Source organism: Diabrotica undecimpunctata, chromosome 4 (assembly GCF_040954645.1).
Source record: "Diabrotica undecimpunctata isolate CICGRU chromosome 4, icDiaUnde3, whole genome shotgun sequence".
In the NCBI taxonomy this organism is placed as follows: Eukaryota; Metazoa; Arthropoda; class Insecta; order Coleoptera; family Chrysomelidae; genus Diabrotica; species Diabrotica undecimpunctata.
In genome coordinates, this window is record NC_092806.1 from 52,104,011 (window position 1) to 52,120,992 (window position 16,982).

The following is a 16,982-nucleotide window of genomic DNA, read 5'->3' on the forward strand; positions in this document are numbered from 1 at the left end:
TTTCTTCTTCTTCTTCCTACTTTTAAAATAGGCAAAATGCCTGTTTTACTTCGGTTTTTAGCCTCAATTGACGTTGTCTGACCATCTTTTCCTCGGTCGTCCCAATGGTCTTCTTCCATTTGGCGATTTGTCTCTTGCTATTCGTACTATTCTATTTTCTGTCATTCTTTCGATGTGTTGATTCCATTCCACTTTTCTTCTTTTGGTCCATGCGTTTATTTCCTCTATACCACATCTCGCTCGTATTTCCTCACTTCTTACTCTGTCTCTTAGAGTTTGGTTTGCTATTTTTCGTAAGACTTTCGTTTCTGTTGTTTCCAGTAGTCTTTGCGTTTTCGCCCTATCTGCTTTTGTTTCCGCTGTGTACGTCATTATCGGTCTTATTGTTGATTTATATATCCTGGTTTTCGTTTCCGTTGTGAGGTATTTGTTTCTCCAGATTGTGTTGTTGAGACATCCTGCTGCTCTGTTTGCCATGTTCACTTGTTTTTGTACTTCTTCTTCCACTTTTCCGTAGCTTGACAGTTTTATTCCCAAGTATTCAGTTTCCATCACTTGTTCTATTATTTTGTTATTTACGACTAGTTTACATCTTCTCGGTTCCGCTGATATCACTATCGCTTTAGTTTTCTCTGTTAAGATCTAGAATTCTTTAATTAATCTTTGTAGGTCATCTTCATTTTCGGCTGTCATTATGGCGTCGTCGGCGTAGCATATTATCCTTATTTCCTTTTCTCCCATTCTATATCCTCTTCTTTTTTATATCCTTTTCTTTTTTTTGAACTTTCTTTATGATTTCATCCATTATCAGATTAAATATTATTGGGCTCAGCGAATCTCATTGTCTAATGCCAGTTTCATATTTGATAGGTTGCGATAGTTTTTTTTACATCTTACCATAGCTATGTTATCTTTATATATATTCTCAATAGTTTTTACTAAATCCAGTGATATTCCCTTTTCATATAATAAATGTATCGCGTCCCGAATTCTCACTCTATCAAAGGCTTTCTTCAAATCTATCAGACACATATATGCTGGTTTGTTGTATTCCAGCGACTTTTCTTTTATTTGTCTTATTACAAAAACTGCATCCGTGCATGATCTTCCTGTCCGAAATCCTTGCTGTTCCTCTTGCAGAGATATTCGTTCGTTTATTTTTGTCGCTATTATTCTTGTTGTCAATTTGAGTGTTGTATTTAATAGATTTATTGCTCGATAATTATCGGGGTCTTTCTTATCTCCTTTTTTGAAGAACATCACCATGGTCGCTCTCCTCCCTTCATCGTTCAGTTCGTCGTCCTTTTTCTCGCCTTTGTCGTTACCATATTTTCTATCCTAGTCCGAGGCTCGTCACCGCTTCTTTGAGCTTTTTTTTTATTTTTATATATGGCAGGCTGCTAACCTAACCCTACAACCCTCCTCCTTTATCTGGGCTTGGGACCGGCAACATCACCGACCAAGCTACTCGATCAAGAAAATAGTTTCAGAGCAATACTAATACAATTCTCTGAACAAAGTTTTAAAATACCATATACCAAATACTTTTTCTACATTTGAACCATATGTGGTGATGTGAGTGTCCTCTGACGCCTCCATAATCTATTTACAGTTTTATCTTTCTCCATTCTGTCCACATTGGGGGTAAAGGAGCTTCAAATTCGACTCCCACTTTTACGCTCCTGCTGTGAAACCAAGTAACGCAACTGGAGATGCGGATGGAAAGTTATGTCGGAACTGGCGAGAGCGGGTGAAATGGTCCTCTGGAAGGGCAGTTGGCGTTAGCCTAACTATCCAACCCTGTACAAAAAAACTCATGTTATGCAAGCTACAAAGAAAGAAGCTGGACTGTTTAACCTACGAAGAACTCGCAAACGAAATATGGACAATGATTTGAAAATTTGCACGTGGAATGTAAGAAGCCTTTATCAACCTGGAGCTACAGCTCTACTCGTTCAAGAAATGCATAAAGCCAAAGCAGACATCATTGCTTTACAGGAGATCAGATGGACTAGCTCAGGAGTCCTGGACTTAAGAATCCTGGATCCTGGAACTGCAAAATCTACTACAGCGAACACTCTACCCGTCACGAATTTGGAACCGGGTTTATTGTAAGTAGTAGGATTAAACACAGAGTAATTGACTTAAAAAGGCTATTGATCATAAAATGTCGAATAAGACTTAAGAAAGTTTGCTAATGTTAGCATTATAAGTATTCATGCACCAACCGAAGAGAACGAGCATGGCGAAAAAGACATGTTCTATGAGGCACCAGATCGAGAGCACGATAAGTGCCTAAAAAATAATCTTAAAATATTGGCAGGAGACTTTAATGCCAAAGACTGAAAAGAGAATATCTTTTCTCCCGCCATCGGTAAAGACAGCCTACAGGCAGACTCAAACGACAACGGACTGAGACTCATAAACCTTGCTATGATCAAGAATATGGTAATAGGTGAGACAAGATTTCCCTAACAAGACTAAGGGAACTTGAAAGCCTCCTGATAATGAAACGATTAACCAAATAGATCATACAGTTATTGATGCAAGAAGCTGTTTCAACCTGTTAGATGTTAAGTCTATCAGAGGAGCAAACATAGATAATGATGAATATTTGGCTATGTCACGGTTTAAAGAAGGAATGTACAATCGAAAAAAAGAGATTGAAAAAATAATAGAAAAGAAATATTCACAAACATACTGTTCACGCCTCTATCCAATTCGAGTTTATTTTATGCATTTTTACAATCCGGCAACATAGTGGCGTAGGGAGATATATTATGCCATATGTGAAGATAAGGCGAGTCCCTTAAGGCACCCCAAAGACGACAGACAGCACTCAAATACGAGACGAGATCGGTGACACAGCATTCAGAGCGAGCGGACATAATACTTAATAAGCGTTTATATATTCATGTATTGTGTAATTCAAAATAAAATCAGTTTTGTTTTCGCACGGAGTTTGATTATTAACCAGCGGCACAAGCGAAGTGCATATCAAGCAAATCCACATACTAAATTCCGGACATGCAAATATACTATGTATATAGAGCAAATAGCTAAGATAATAACCAACTATGGATAAAAATACGAGATATTGCATTGCGGAAATCGGTTAAAATATTGGGTAAAAGCAGGGCAGAAAAAAGTAATCAGTGATTTTATAATGAGTGCGAGATGGCAACAAACAGCAAAACGCAGCATATTAAAAAACTCTTAAAGCAGATTGCACACGGAAAAAAGAAAAGTGTAGACGCCTCGGAACAGAGGAAAAGCGTATCCATCGACTTAAGAAGAGGGAGTATGAACAGAAAACGTTAAATGAGATACAAAGTTTATTTGATAAAAATGAAACAGGAAAATAGTACCAATCCCTAAATAGTAGCCGTCAAGAACTTAAGCCAAGAATAAAAAATTGTAGAGATATTAATGGTGAAATTCTACATGATACAAATATATCTTAATAGATGGATACAACATTTTAGCGATCACCTTAATTTATACTATGTTGAAGAAGGCGACAATATAGAAAATCATCTAAACATACATCAGCAACTGCACATGGAAGCACCAAAAAAAGAAGTGTCAATTGCCATCAAAAAACGTAAAAAATATTAAAACCCCAGGAATCGAAAAAATCTGCTGTGAAGTGTATAGGGAAGGAGATGACCATATTTTGACAGTAATAAATAAACTGATAGTATTGATATAGCAGAACGAATTGATACCAGAATATTGGCTAAAGGGAACAATATGTCCGCTGCATAAAAAGGATGATAGTTAATTGCAAGAACTATAAAGCTATGACTCTGTTCATAAACTCATATAAAATATTCGGCAACGTACTTTTTTAGAGACTTAAACTCTTTACAAAGGATATTATTGGACATTAACAATGCGGATTTACTTCCGGAAAGTCAACTATGTACCAATTAGACACACTTAGGCAAAAGATAATATAGATACACATCATCTCTTTGTCGACTTCAAAGCAGCCTATGACAGCATCAAAAGAGCTGTACTATATCATGCAGTAGTACACTTTGCGAAAATTGACAAAATTAACAATTCAAAACTTAAGCTCGTAAGTTAGAATTCAATTTGTACGTTATTTAATATGAAGACAGAAAAAAGTGCCCTCTTTTTAATATTATCTTGGAAAAGGCATAGATGGACCTTCATGGTATTCAAAAACATTTGAGAAATTAAAACTTAAAACGTGTAGTAAAGATTAAGATTTACAAGACTTTAATAAGATCGGTTAATATGGGGCTGAAACATGGACTTTATCCCAAAACGACGAGAGACTACTTGGTGTTTTTAAGAGAAAAATACTATTTGAGATATATTTTTAGGACCGTAAATAAAAATTTAATTTTGAATTGTACCAGCTATGCACAGATATTGAAAAATCTATTAAGGTGCAGAGACTAAGATTCGCTGGACACATTGCTAGGATGTCAGATAATGAGCACAAGAAGAGATTGATATTTCTTAAACCCAGAGGACAGAAGAAGTAGAGGATGATCACGTAGAAGATGGATTGATGATGTGGAAGAAGACCTTAAAATACTAAGGGTCAGAAGATGGAGGGAAGTTGCTAGGAATGGACGGGAGTGGTGTGACTTCCTACCTATCCCTAATCCCTACCCATATGTCCCTACCCTATATGACCCTACCATATATGACCCTATAGTCATAAACCTAGATATATACAGAGAATCTAAATATAACATGAGTTATAAGCAGTGTGAATTTCGCATTGGACTCAGGATACAACAGGCACTACCTGGTTCTGAAATACTGCTTCATAATTGTCGTAACCAACGAAAAGACGTATTGCTGTCCTCCTTGCCCATACCCAAATATAATATAATACTAAAATATGTAATAACAACTTTAGAAACTATGCCGTCAATTTGGACCGGTACAGGTGGCTACACAGGTAAGGTAAACTTACCTCTTAAAGAGGGCGGCGGGCATTTTGGCTAAACATATTTGTACGGCATTTATAACTTAGGTAGGCAATACAAAAATAATGACCTGCGATCTAATTCCGTACAAAAATATTGGTGCCACGAGCAGAAAATTTTGTTTAATTTTTTTTTTTAACAAATGCTTTATATTTGTTGCTAAAACTCAAAATTGAAATTTCGTGTTATGGGTTTTGAAGATTGGGCGCTAGCAATGGACAATGGATTTATTTTGCGGCAAAACGCAAAAATTCCGTACGAAAGCTGCATTCTTCACCTTTAAAACGCATCTTGATTTTTGTCGATAGGACACTCTGCTCAAAAAATATCGAATTTTTACCGTCGAGTTGATACAAATTCTATTTAAAATTTATTTCGCGTGCGTAGCACACATTCGCGGGTCGCTTCAAGCATTGTTTCTGAGAGAACGGTTCATTTTACAGAAAAAGCGCTAACAAACATTTTTGTTCGCAATTATCTTAGCTACAAATATAATTTCGAAAAGCTTAACAAAAAAAAAAGTCTAACTAACTAACAGAGAGGAACTGCAGGGACATATCTATAAAAATTACATCTAATATCCAGACGGCACTATATTTGGATTGACGGATTGATTGATTGGAGACGGATTGACTTCAAGTTAGCTTGGAACTGTCTAGAATATGATTCGAATCGGAAAAAGTAACAAAGTAAGTTTACTCTAACTATCTGGACATACTGATACTGAAGGGAACGAAAAACAGGACTTACTTGCCAGGGGAGGGGCAAAAGAAACATTTATAGGTTTAGAATCTGCCGTTGGCATAGCAACAAACACAGCCAAAAGAACAATATCGGACTAGGTGAAACAGATGAAACGTAACCACTAGTACAAACAAGAGGCTTTCAAACATTCAAAGGCTTTTATATATGAACCTTCGAAGTAAAGATCCAAAGATCTACTAGGTATAAATAGGAATTAACTGCTTATTGTAGGTTTCCTAACAGAACACTGACTGACTGACGGAACACGTTATGTGCAACTGCCTAGGGTTGGATAGGATAATGCTTACTACGAAAGCCCTACGACTTTCCTTACTATATAAATATAGAGGTATCACCTAAGGCTATAATGAACATCAGTAAAAAGGCTGAGCTGAAGAGACAACTTTAATTTAGGGATGAGCCACAAAAAATCCTAAAAATATATTGGAACTATGAAAAAAGATGATACCTATATACAATTACAGCAGCAACTCCCGTTTTTAAATAAAAGTGGATCTACTTAGATACATCTGCAGTTATTGATGCAGAACTGCTAGGACGAGAGAAGGGATACCTTTTTTTACTTTATGAATTACTAAATAGTTTCTGACAATGTGTGTTAATACAAGCGTTAAGGGAGATTGGTCTCGATGGAAAATATATCCAGTCCCTGTACTGAAATCAAAAGGCAAAATCAATGATTATCAATGGTTTATTTACAGAACAAGTACAAATAAGTAAAGGCGTGAGACAAGATTGCATCCTCTCTCCTCTGCTCTTTAATATAAATATAGAAAAGAGTTTTCAACGTGCACACCAGAATAAAAAAGGTATATAATAAATACCTTGAATATATAAATTGAATTCCTAAAAATAATTTGCGACATGCTTATAATACAGCTATCATAGCGGATAACATACAATAACTACAGGAAATACTATATAATATTAATACAGTGGAAGGTGAATGTGGTGTAAATCTAAAACAAAATTAATGATAATGAACAGACAATCCCATACGCAAGCACAGTTGAAAATAAACAACCAACTTAGACAGTTGAGAAATTTAAATATCTTGAAGCTACCTTAAACAGTAAGTGGGACTGCGACGAAGAAATAAAGATACTAGAAATACCTAGATAGAAATATTTTTACCAGATTTAATAACTACTTTTGTTAGCACGGAACTCCTTGAGGAGCCGTCTTGGGAAGCTTCCGAATTAATATCTTAAAATGCTATATTTGGCCAATAATAATGTACGATAGCAATACCTAGGCACTTAAAGTAAAATTGCTAAACTATATTGAAGTATTCAAAATATCCAGTCTAACTTAAAGTCTTAAAAGGTTGCTTAAAATTCCATCGACCGACCATGTTACAAGTAAAGAGGTCGTGAAAAGAGCTAATACCCGAAGAAAACTTCTAAATATCGTTAAACAGCGAAAGGTCTCATATTATTTGGCCCATATTTTAAGATCCGACAAATTAACTGATATCAATATAATAATAAGAAGAGTAGAAGAATGATGCCTACACTCTGTATAGCGTACGACACGCTATACAGAACCACTAAATGGAGTGATAATACTTCTAAATACAATAATGTAAGCCTGTTACCCTTAATAATTGTCTATATTGCTCTAATTTATCAATTTTTATATATAACCTCAACGGAATGTCACTAAATTTCTTCAAAGTCAAACGGATTTGTTTGGTTCTCCTCTCTCGTAAAAACACGCTATAAAGAAAAACAATAACTTGGAGTCATGACTGTTGCTATTATTTGTTTTTTTTTTTCTTTAAGAATTTATCTTCCGTGAAACATTTGAATATATAAGAGATTCTGTAAATATAAATAGGAGTGCAATAAATAATGTAGAAAATACTAAAGCTGCCGACATAATCCCTTGAAATGCCGAACAGTTACACAAGATCCACTATATGAATGAAGTCTATTCAGTGGTGTTTGACCGCCGATGTAAAATGCAAATATGCAGTTCTAGGTAAAAGAACAAACACATCCTGATGCTGAATGAATCGCAAATATATTCGTGTTAAAATTATTAATAGGGAATAAATACTCAATATATATATATATATATATATATATATATATATATATATATATATATATATATATATATATATATATATATATATATATATGTATATATATATATGAAGACTTGAACTTTCTCAAAATTAAACATAGGTTTATTCAAGTGAATTATGTTTTTGTGTATTAAATAATTTTGCGAACTTTTTGTAAAATAATTGTAAAAAAATAAAACAGCTATAAAATCTTAGAATGTGCTAAGTGCCATCAAAAAAATATAAAATATTGGGATAAGTAATAATGAAAAACAAAAAATATGTAGGTTCTAAGGAGTATTGGGATTAAATAGGTCTTCATAAAATTTTCTATCTTCTTTTTCAAAGTTTCAAATTTCAAATTGGTAACCATTGCCAACAAGTTTTGTTTTTTTTTTCTTCAGAAATTCTACTCTGGCAAATCAAGTTAGGAAGAGTCATTTCTGCAATAGTTTTAATTGTAACATTTCTCTTTAAAACCTCTGTTGATTTCCAAGTTTCCAATTTATTCAGAATTTTTCGTATTTTAACTAATCCCGGATATTGTCGGTTAATATTGATCCATTGAACTTTTGAAATTTGAATCTTGGATGTACTGATTGAACTTTCAGAAGCAACTTTAAATTCGAAGATGTCCTCACGGGTCATTCAACAAGAAATGGTGTTTTCTTTACAGCTGTTGTCGTCATTCTTACCAAATCCATAGGTACCTCACACTTCTCTTGCTTTTTTCGCTTTTCAATTTGGGCGAAATCGCTGTCGCAACTCATAAATGAATGACCCGATACTAGATACTTCTGATTTATCTTATCCAAATACCTCTTGGAAACTAAATAAATCCATAAAAACAATAACATTTTATTTTTATTTTGTCACATTTTGTTACTTTTCGTTTCTGTGTCCGTATATTAGTGAATCCTTTCAACACACACGACGTAATTTCATTCCCTCCACGTCCTGTTATACCCTCATGCCACAAAAACATGAAGCAAGTGTTATTGTCCCCTAGGTGAACACGAAGGTTGCAGTTGGATAGCTTTCGCATATAAGACATTCGACTATGAGTTAGAGTTGGCAATGATAAGACCTGCTGTAGTTCCATCGAAACTGTCATGGTGTCACTCGTGGGTTGCTGACAATTCTGATGATCGTTTCTCATTGCTTCTACAGCTCCTTCAGCTTTTCAGTGGTGAAGTTCTAACTTAAATTGAGCATCTTTCTGTGTGGGATCTTTTGTTTGCATGTGCAGTAAATCACAGGTAGCACAGGTATCCGTTCTAGGCTTACGAAAGGATACATTGGACATTTTTTTTTTTTGAAAATTTGAAAGTAAAAACGATAGCTCACTGCTGAATCAGGATGAGCTTCCTTAAACGCCAAGTAAAGTCTATTTATAATGAGATCGGAGCTCAGATACTGTTTCTCGCTTTTTAAACGATTGTAATGTCCCACGTCTCTGGGAAATTTGTTTATGTGCTCGATAACCAATGCTCTATCTTTCGGCATTAACTTTCTAAACTGCAGTTATTACCTCTTCTTTCCTTATAAACTAAATCTCCTTTTTTTCAACTTGTTGAAATGCTTGTTGAAAGGCTAATGTTTCAATTTGTCTTGGAGTTATTCCAATCACCGCACAAAATGTCTTCCTACACACCTGTAAAATGTTGCCTCCTCCGTGGGGCAATGTGAAGGACTGCGTAACCTGTCTCTTACTATCTTCTGGTCTCTCATAATGTCCAGGCCTTCTTCTCTTGATAGCACACACATGGATAAAATTCGTAGCATACGTATTTTGCCGTATATTATCATTCAAACCATAAAATTCGTGAAAAAGGCTCAATTTTTGTTCATACTGTATCTCTTTATACTTGAAGTTGCATTTGCACAATATCTAAAACAAAATTTCAGAATAACGACTGCCCAAAAATAAAAACAATATTCGACTAACCTTATTTTCAGGAGGCTGCTTGGCAGGAACTTTTTTATTATTTTTTTTTTTTGTATAGTACTCTTCTCCAGCATTTCTTTTTTTCTGCCTTTCCTTTTGCTTATTGCCCTTTCTAGAAGTAGCACCAACATTCATTCTTATATGATTTTAAGATTATACAGAACGATATAAACAATAACAACTTTAATAATACAACATCAAAACAGTACTGAAACTGTCATATTTATTGGCACTTACCACATTTTTTACCGACGACGTTGTAGCGAGTGACAACATGCACTCTGTTGAGAATTTTTTAAGTACGTAATAATAACCCGGCGACTTAGCGCAATAGGTATATAGTTATGTTTATAAAATAAAAATGAGATTTTTGGCAATTACCACATTATTTACCTCATATATATATATATATATATATATATATATATATATATATATATATATATATATATATATATATTTATATATTAAACGTTTCAACGTTTGGGATTCCTTTCACCAGGTAGCTGTAGCTTCCTCTGTGGTTATTGTTAGTTGTTGCCCTGGAAACCATCAGGATCTTCTAACTTTAATGCCACAAATTGGTCGCATTGCTCCTATAGTGATCTTTTCCCAAGTTAACATGCTCCTTTTCTAACTTGGCTGCACCGTACTGGTTAGTTGGAAGATAAGTACACTTTTTAGATGCAACACAATGGGCACTCTAAAATGTTAATAAATTAAACTTTAAGGTCTAAATTATTAATAATTAAATAATGATAAACACAAAGATTGAGCCATGGGAAAAGAAAACAATAAATAATTTATTTATATCGGATTTTGCTCTCTCTATCTTAGACTATTGCTTTCATATTCCGAATGATTTCATAAAATTAGAGTTCGTATGTATATACTTCTAAACCTGATACTAGTTATCATTGCGATCTCTTTTTGTTTTGTGCTTTCGGTATCACAAGTGCATCAGCGATAGTTTTAAAAATCTGTGTTAAGGAGATATATTTAAAAAATTTTATTACAATGCTCGGAGTATCACATACTGTATCGAAAAGAATATTCAAGATGTGAGAGACGTTGCAAACGTAACAAGGAACGTCGCATATAATATGAAAGTAAAAGAGCAACACGTTACAATTCCATTGTTTAATGTAGAACTGAAAAATAAGCATATCTACAACGCTTCTGATACAAGTTTGTGGCGACTTTTAAAACAATGTGAATTTTCATACAAGCTTAAAAATAATAGGAGAATCCTTTACGAAAAGTCAAATATTGTGTCTAAGTGGTTATATTTCTTGGAGCACTATATGAAAAATTATTTAAGCCTAATCCCACTTTGATTTTTTTTTGGACGAAACTTAAATATTTTTAAAAGGATCGTATAAACGTACATGGCAAGATCTCAATATTAAGAGCATCAGAAAAGGCCACGAAAATACTGGTAAACGCTTCGTTGTTTTACATGCTAGAACTAGTAATGAGTTTGTTAAAGATTGCGTCCAAAGTTGAACATAGGCCTTCTCTAATTTCTTCCAGTTCTGTTGATCTTGAGCTTCCTGCAGCCAATTTCCAGCGATTTATTTTAACTTCGTCTGTCTATCGTGTAGGTAGTCTATCTCTGTTTCTTCTATTTGCGCATGGTCTCAACACCTTGTATTTTTTTAGGTCCACCGTCCGTCATTCATTCTGGCCACATGGGCTGCCCAGTTCCACTTCAGCCATGCTATACGCTCTATGACACCTGTGACCCCTGTCCTTCTCTTTATTTCTCACTCACTCTAAGTTTGGTAGCTCTGGCCTGGGTTAAAGAAAGTGTTTCGTTGCCGTAAGTCATGACTGGAAGCACACATTAATCAAACATCTTCTTTTTCAAATAATTTGGCATGTGGCACTTGAAGATGTCTGATAGCGCTCCATATGCAGCCCATTCTAAAGTGATTCTTCTTTGCAGTTTAGCGGTTTGATTGTCCCTGGCAATTTGGATTTCATGACCTAAGTATTTATATGTGTAAACTAATTCCATTTCGTTGCAGTCGACTTTTGGATTTTCACTTGGTACCAGATTTGTCTTGTATTGTGTCTTTTCAAATTTATGTTTAAACCAACTTCCTTACAGGCGGCATCTAACCTAACATAATTCCCAAATCGTAGGTCTAAAAGCAATTCGCCATCAAAATTGATTCCTTTGGCGTCCCAATCCAATTGTTTGAAAGCATGTTTTAGAACTGCCGTAAAGAGTTTGGCAAATAACGTGTCTCCTTGTCTGATTTCTTTTTTGATTTTTATACTTTTTGTATCTTTGTTAATATTACGGTCTTGGTTGCATTATTGTATATGTTTGCGATCACTTTGCAGTATCGATAACCTATACAACTTGCAAATGCATTGCAAAAGTCTACGAAAGCCAGGACCAGTGGTCGAATGTATTTGGTAGATTTTTCTATAATCCCTTTTATGCAGTGAAGGTGGTCATTAGTGAAAAAGTTTGTCCTAAAACCTGTCAATTCCCAAGGTTGGTAAAAATTTAATTTTGTTTTCAGTCTATTTGTTATTATTCTTGTGAATAACTTGTAGAGGTGGTTTAACCGGCTTATGGGTCAATATTTCTCGAGATCTGTTGGATCGTCCTTTTTACATCTTGTAGGTGTTTCACTTTGGTGCAGACATAAGTTGAACAATTGCTTTATATTCTCTAAAAGTCTATCTTGTCTCTACAACGATATTATCTTCTGAACTGTTATGTTGCACAAAATCAAAGACTGCAAACTATCATGATTCGATGGATAAGTAGTCTTTTAAAAAATAAGTCTGTCAAAAGATGGTACCTCCAATGCTGGAGGAACAATCGCTAATTATTATGGATAATGCATCATACCCTAGGTCTCTAGTAGAAACATTGCCTTAATATTCTTGGACAAAATCCTAGTTCAAAGAATGTTTACAAGTAAGAAATATGAATTTGAAAAAGATTCCTACACAACAGAGCTGTTAAGACTTTGTCGTCTGGAAAAGCCATAAAAGCTTAGTTTATTATAGACGAACTAGTGCAATATCATGGGTATCAGGTATTACATATCCATATAATATATTCTCCATATCACTGTCAGTACAATCCAATAGAGATGGTCTGGAGAATTTGTAAACAGTAGTATAATCGTCACATTAAGGAAAATGGACGTGGAGATACAGCAGTAAAAATGTATAGAATGATGCTTTAAGCGAAGCAATACATAAAGTTTTGGATAATTGTGTAAAGCACACAGAAAAATTGATACAGGATCATTAGTATCAGTAACGATAAATTTTTGTTTCTGTTTTTTATGGTTTTTTCAGTTATTGCTGTCATAACTATATTGTTTTGATGTTTGAGACAAGCGTAATCAGATTGTCCAACTATGAACTCAAACAGTGTCAATTATTGTTTATTAAATAAATACTTATTATAAATGTACCATACATAGTAAACTAGTTTATAAGGAATTAAACTTAGAATACCTATAGACTATGCTCGAAAGCACTAAAAGGGTAATGTTTTAAAAATGATTCCATACAGACTATTTACTTTTCTCTGGCATATTCATAACTGCCCTTTTACAAAAATCACTTGAATTATAAAAATAAAGAAATCGCATATCATAAAAAAAATATATAGTAAAATCTCGAAATTAAACGCAGCCAAAACGCTTTAGGAAGTGTCAGCTCTGAAATTTGTTGGATTAGGTTATTTGGAGAGGGAATATTGCCAGATAACGTTACATTTGCTTTGGAGACAATAATCGGTCCGAAATGCTAGTTTTTGAAATTTTCGTTTTGGCCAGCTTTTTATGCAAAATATCAGTGTGTATACGTTATGTGAATGTCTGTGTACACATAACGTATGTGTACTCATGTGTTTGGCGACCCACTATATGTGGGTCTCATATATACACCACACAACTAACATAACTATTCTCCAGAGTCTAAGAAAAAACAAAGAAATTTTTAACACGGTAAAGAACAGAAGATTGGCTTACTTTAGTCACATTAAGCTTAATAGTAGATACCGACTTCTACAGTTGATTCTACAAGGCAAGATTGAGGGTAAGAGAGGCCCTAGACGTAGACGTATATCCTGGCTGGCCAATCTTAGGAAGTGGACTGGTCTAACGTCAACTGATCTATTTCGAGCTGATGTGAAAAAAGAAAGACTTAGTTTTTGTTATTATTTATCCACTTTTTGGACTTAGGACTTGGACTTGGACTTGGACTCAGTATACTTCATTTTATGGTTCTAGTACAAGAGCTAATTATAGCTGTCCGATTCCTCTGGCTCAGTAGACTATTTAGCTGTCTTTCTAATATCTCCCCGTCACCAGTTGCTTATATTTTATTACATATATCAATCGGTTTTAAAACGTCTTGCGACGTTGTCTGATGCCTAATTTCCATGACACTCTATCATCCCATTGGCCCTCTCTAAGATCTCTTGCGTTCATCGCCTTCGTTACTCCCTCTCTCTTCTTGGGTCTTCCTCTCCTTCTGCGGTTTGGTGGTATCCATTGCATAATTATTTTTGGTAGTCTTGAGTTATCCATCCTCTGGACGTGTCCGTACCATATCAGCTGTTTTCTTTATATGTCTGTTGTTAGAGAGCCCCCCATTGTCAACCCCCATTCGCTGTCATGACAGCTTATGTTTTATTACTTCATCTAAAATATCACTACCGACCGCACTTTTGATTCATTTGCACATTCTGTATATTTCCTATGGCCTGTTTCATTTCTTCGTCAGTTGGAAGTTCCAGTGTTTGATCCAACTGAATAAGAATTTCATTTTAAAAAATTGTAGATAATAAGTAACATAAAAAAATTGTACTTTCTCTTAAAACAAATACCATAGAAAATATTTTTTAGGTTCACCACTTCACGGGAGTTGTACATCATCTGAAGACTGTGGAACAATAGATACTTATTGTAAGAACGAAACATGTGTATGTCGAGACAATTTTGCAGTTTGGTACGACAGTTGCGTACAAAGTAAGTATTGTTTTTTATATTTTTCTTAGCTCTTTTCTATTGACATCTTTTTTTTTTAATTGGACAAGCGACATTTTAAAATTTGTAAGGACGTACTTTACTTTTGAGGTTTGCTTTATATTCTATTTATAGTTAGGAGATCACGATAAGATAAACGTAACAGTGAAATAATTACATTTGAATGAATTTTATTAAAAATACCTCAAACACACGCGCTCATGGCTACTGTAATTTGGATAATGTAATTGCATTTCTAAAAACGTCATTCAGAATTTACTGTGACAATTACACAATTTAAAGTTTTGAAACGGGTAATCTAGAGCTTAACGAAAGTCATATGAGTCAAGGAGAAACATGAAAGTTCTATCTCCAAATAAGCATTAATATAAAAAATTCAAGTCGATAATCAACATCTGTTACGACCAGGATGGCAGCTTGCTTACCAACAATGGGGATATCCGGTTACAATAAGTAAGACACTTTCGAGAGTTATTGGAAGGGGAACCTACTAGCAATATAGAACTGGAGTACCCAAATGAGGAATTTGTGGAATCTTCCTGTGTAGAAGAAGTGAAAATACCTATAAAAAAAAACTAAAAAATCTCCAGGAGTAATTTAAACACGGTGGAGAGCAGATTGTTAATGTGATACCAAAAATAGATGTGATGTCAGCTTTTTAACATAGCCTTAGAAAATTCACACGAGAGGATAATTCAGATAACAGGGAACTATATTTAATAGATTGTCCAAATTCTAGCATATGCTGATGACGTGGACATTATAAAAAATGGAACCAGCGCGACAACTACGGAAATCCTAACCTAGCTAGTAGCAGCAGCAGAACGAATGGGATTAAATGCCGACTAACACAAACACGAAAGCTGGAAATATTGACGCAGATCTACTTGTCAATGACTAAAACTTTAAAGCGGTCCAAGAATTCATATATCTATGGGCATCGCTTAACCCCAATAATAACACATCAGGAAAAATAAAAAGGCGTCCATCCATCATGATTGAAATATTTGTTATCATGGTCTATCAAAGTACTTAGCTAACAAATGTCTGTCTTAAAAACTCGTATAAAACACTGACAATCCGCGTTCTCACATATGGATAATATGCATAGACCCTCCAAAACATACGAATCCTCTATTGATTTTTGAAATTAAGGTAGTACGCAGCATATTCGGAACGGTCTGTGACAACGGAATATGGATTCGTAGATATTACTTTGAACTTCAGAATATTTACAAGCTTAAGTTTGGTGGAAAAGATAATAACACCATAATCAAGCGAAACCGTCTGCATCGCCGGACATGTAGCCTGTGTCTCAGAATCCAACGATAAATGTTAAAAAAAATGCTAACAATGTAGCTGGTGGAAATCAGAAATTGGGGAATAGACTGAGATAGATAGATGGGGTAACACAGAATGCTGAGAAGATCGGTGTTATTAACTGGAAAATCTAGGCAAGAGATACATTAGAATTGCGCAGGAAGCTTGAGAAGGTCGAGACACTGTAAGGCTGTAGCACCGTGGTGATGATGTATTTAGAGCTCAAACGAGACGTTTGATAGAAATCATTGGCAGTATTAAAAACAAGTAAAGCATTTATTTGCAAACAATGTTCAGAAATATTGCAAACTTAAGAAAATGACAATTATACAAATATTACGTGTATTATAGTGAAGTCGCAAAAAAAGATTTATATCTTCGGATCTACTCAACGGACTTTAATCTTTCTTTTTTTTTTAATTGGTATGTACTCTTTGCGTTCATTACAAATATGTAATTTGTTTATACATATATTAGTTTACATATGTGTATCTATATACAATTATTTCCTTTTATATCAATGTAAACATGTTATGTAATAGCTTATTTTTACTTAATTTTAAATTATTTATTAAAGATAGTTTATTAAAGAAAGTGTATTTTAACTTTTACTATAGTTAACAATGATATTATTACAAAATATATCGAGTTTTGGGGGATTTTTTTTATAAAGTGTTTAAACAAATTACACCGTTTATTAGTCAATTAATTTATAAAAAAAAATTACATATTTGTAATGTACACAAAGAGTACATACAAATTAAAAAAAGAAAGATTAAAATCCGTTTAGTAGATCCGTAGATATAAACAATTGTAGTAGTTTGAAGATTTCGTTTGCATTTTCATTTTTTGAACGCGTAGATTTGTGCCTCCAC

General features: G+C 34.3%; 1 protein-coding gene across 3 annotated transcripts in view; it reads left to right on the forward strand.

Annotated features, from left to right (window-relative positions):
• LOC140439511 (uncharacterized) overlaps positions 1-16,982 on the forward strand; it is a 283,057-nt gene that overhangs the window by 193,057 nt on the left and 73,018 nt on the right. For all 3 annotated transcript variants that reach the window (XM_072529477.1, XM_072529476.1, XM_072529478.1), the window contains one exon: positions 14,647-14,769. In XM_072529477.1, the coding sequence (XP_072385578.1) occupies positions 14,647-14,769 (123 nt within the window). The remainder of the gene's footprint in view (positions 1-14,646; positions 14,770-16,982) is intronic.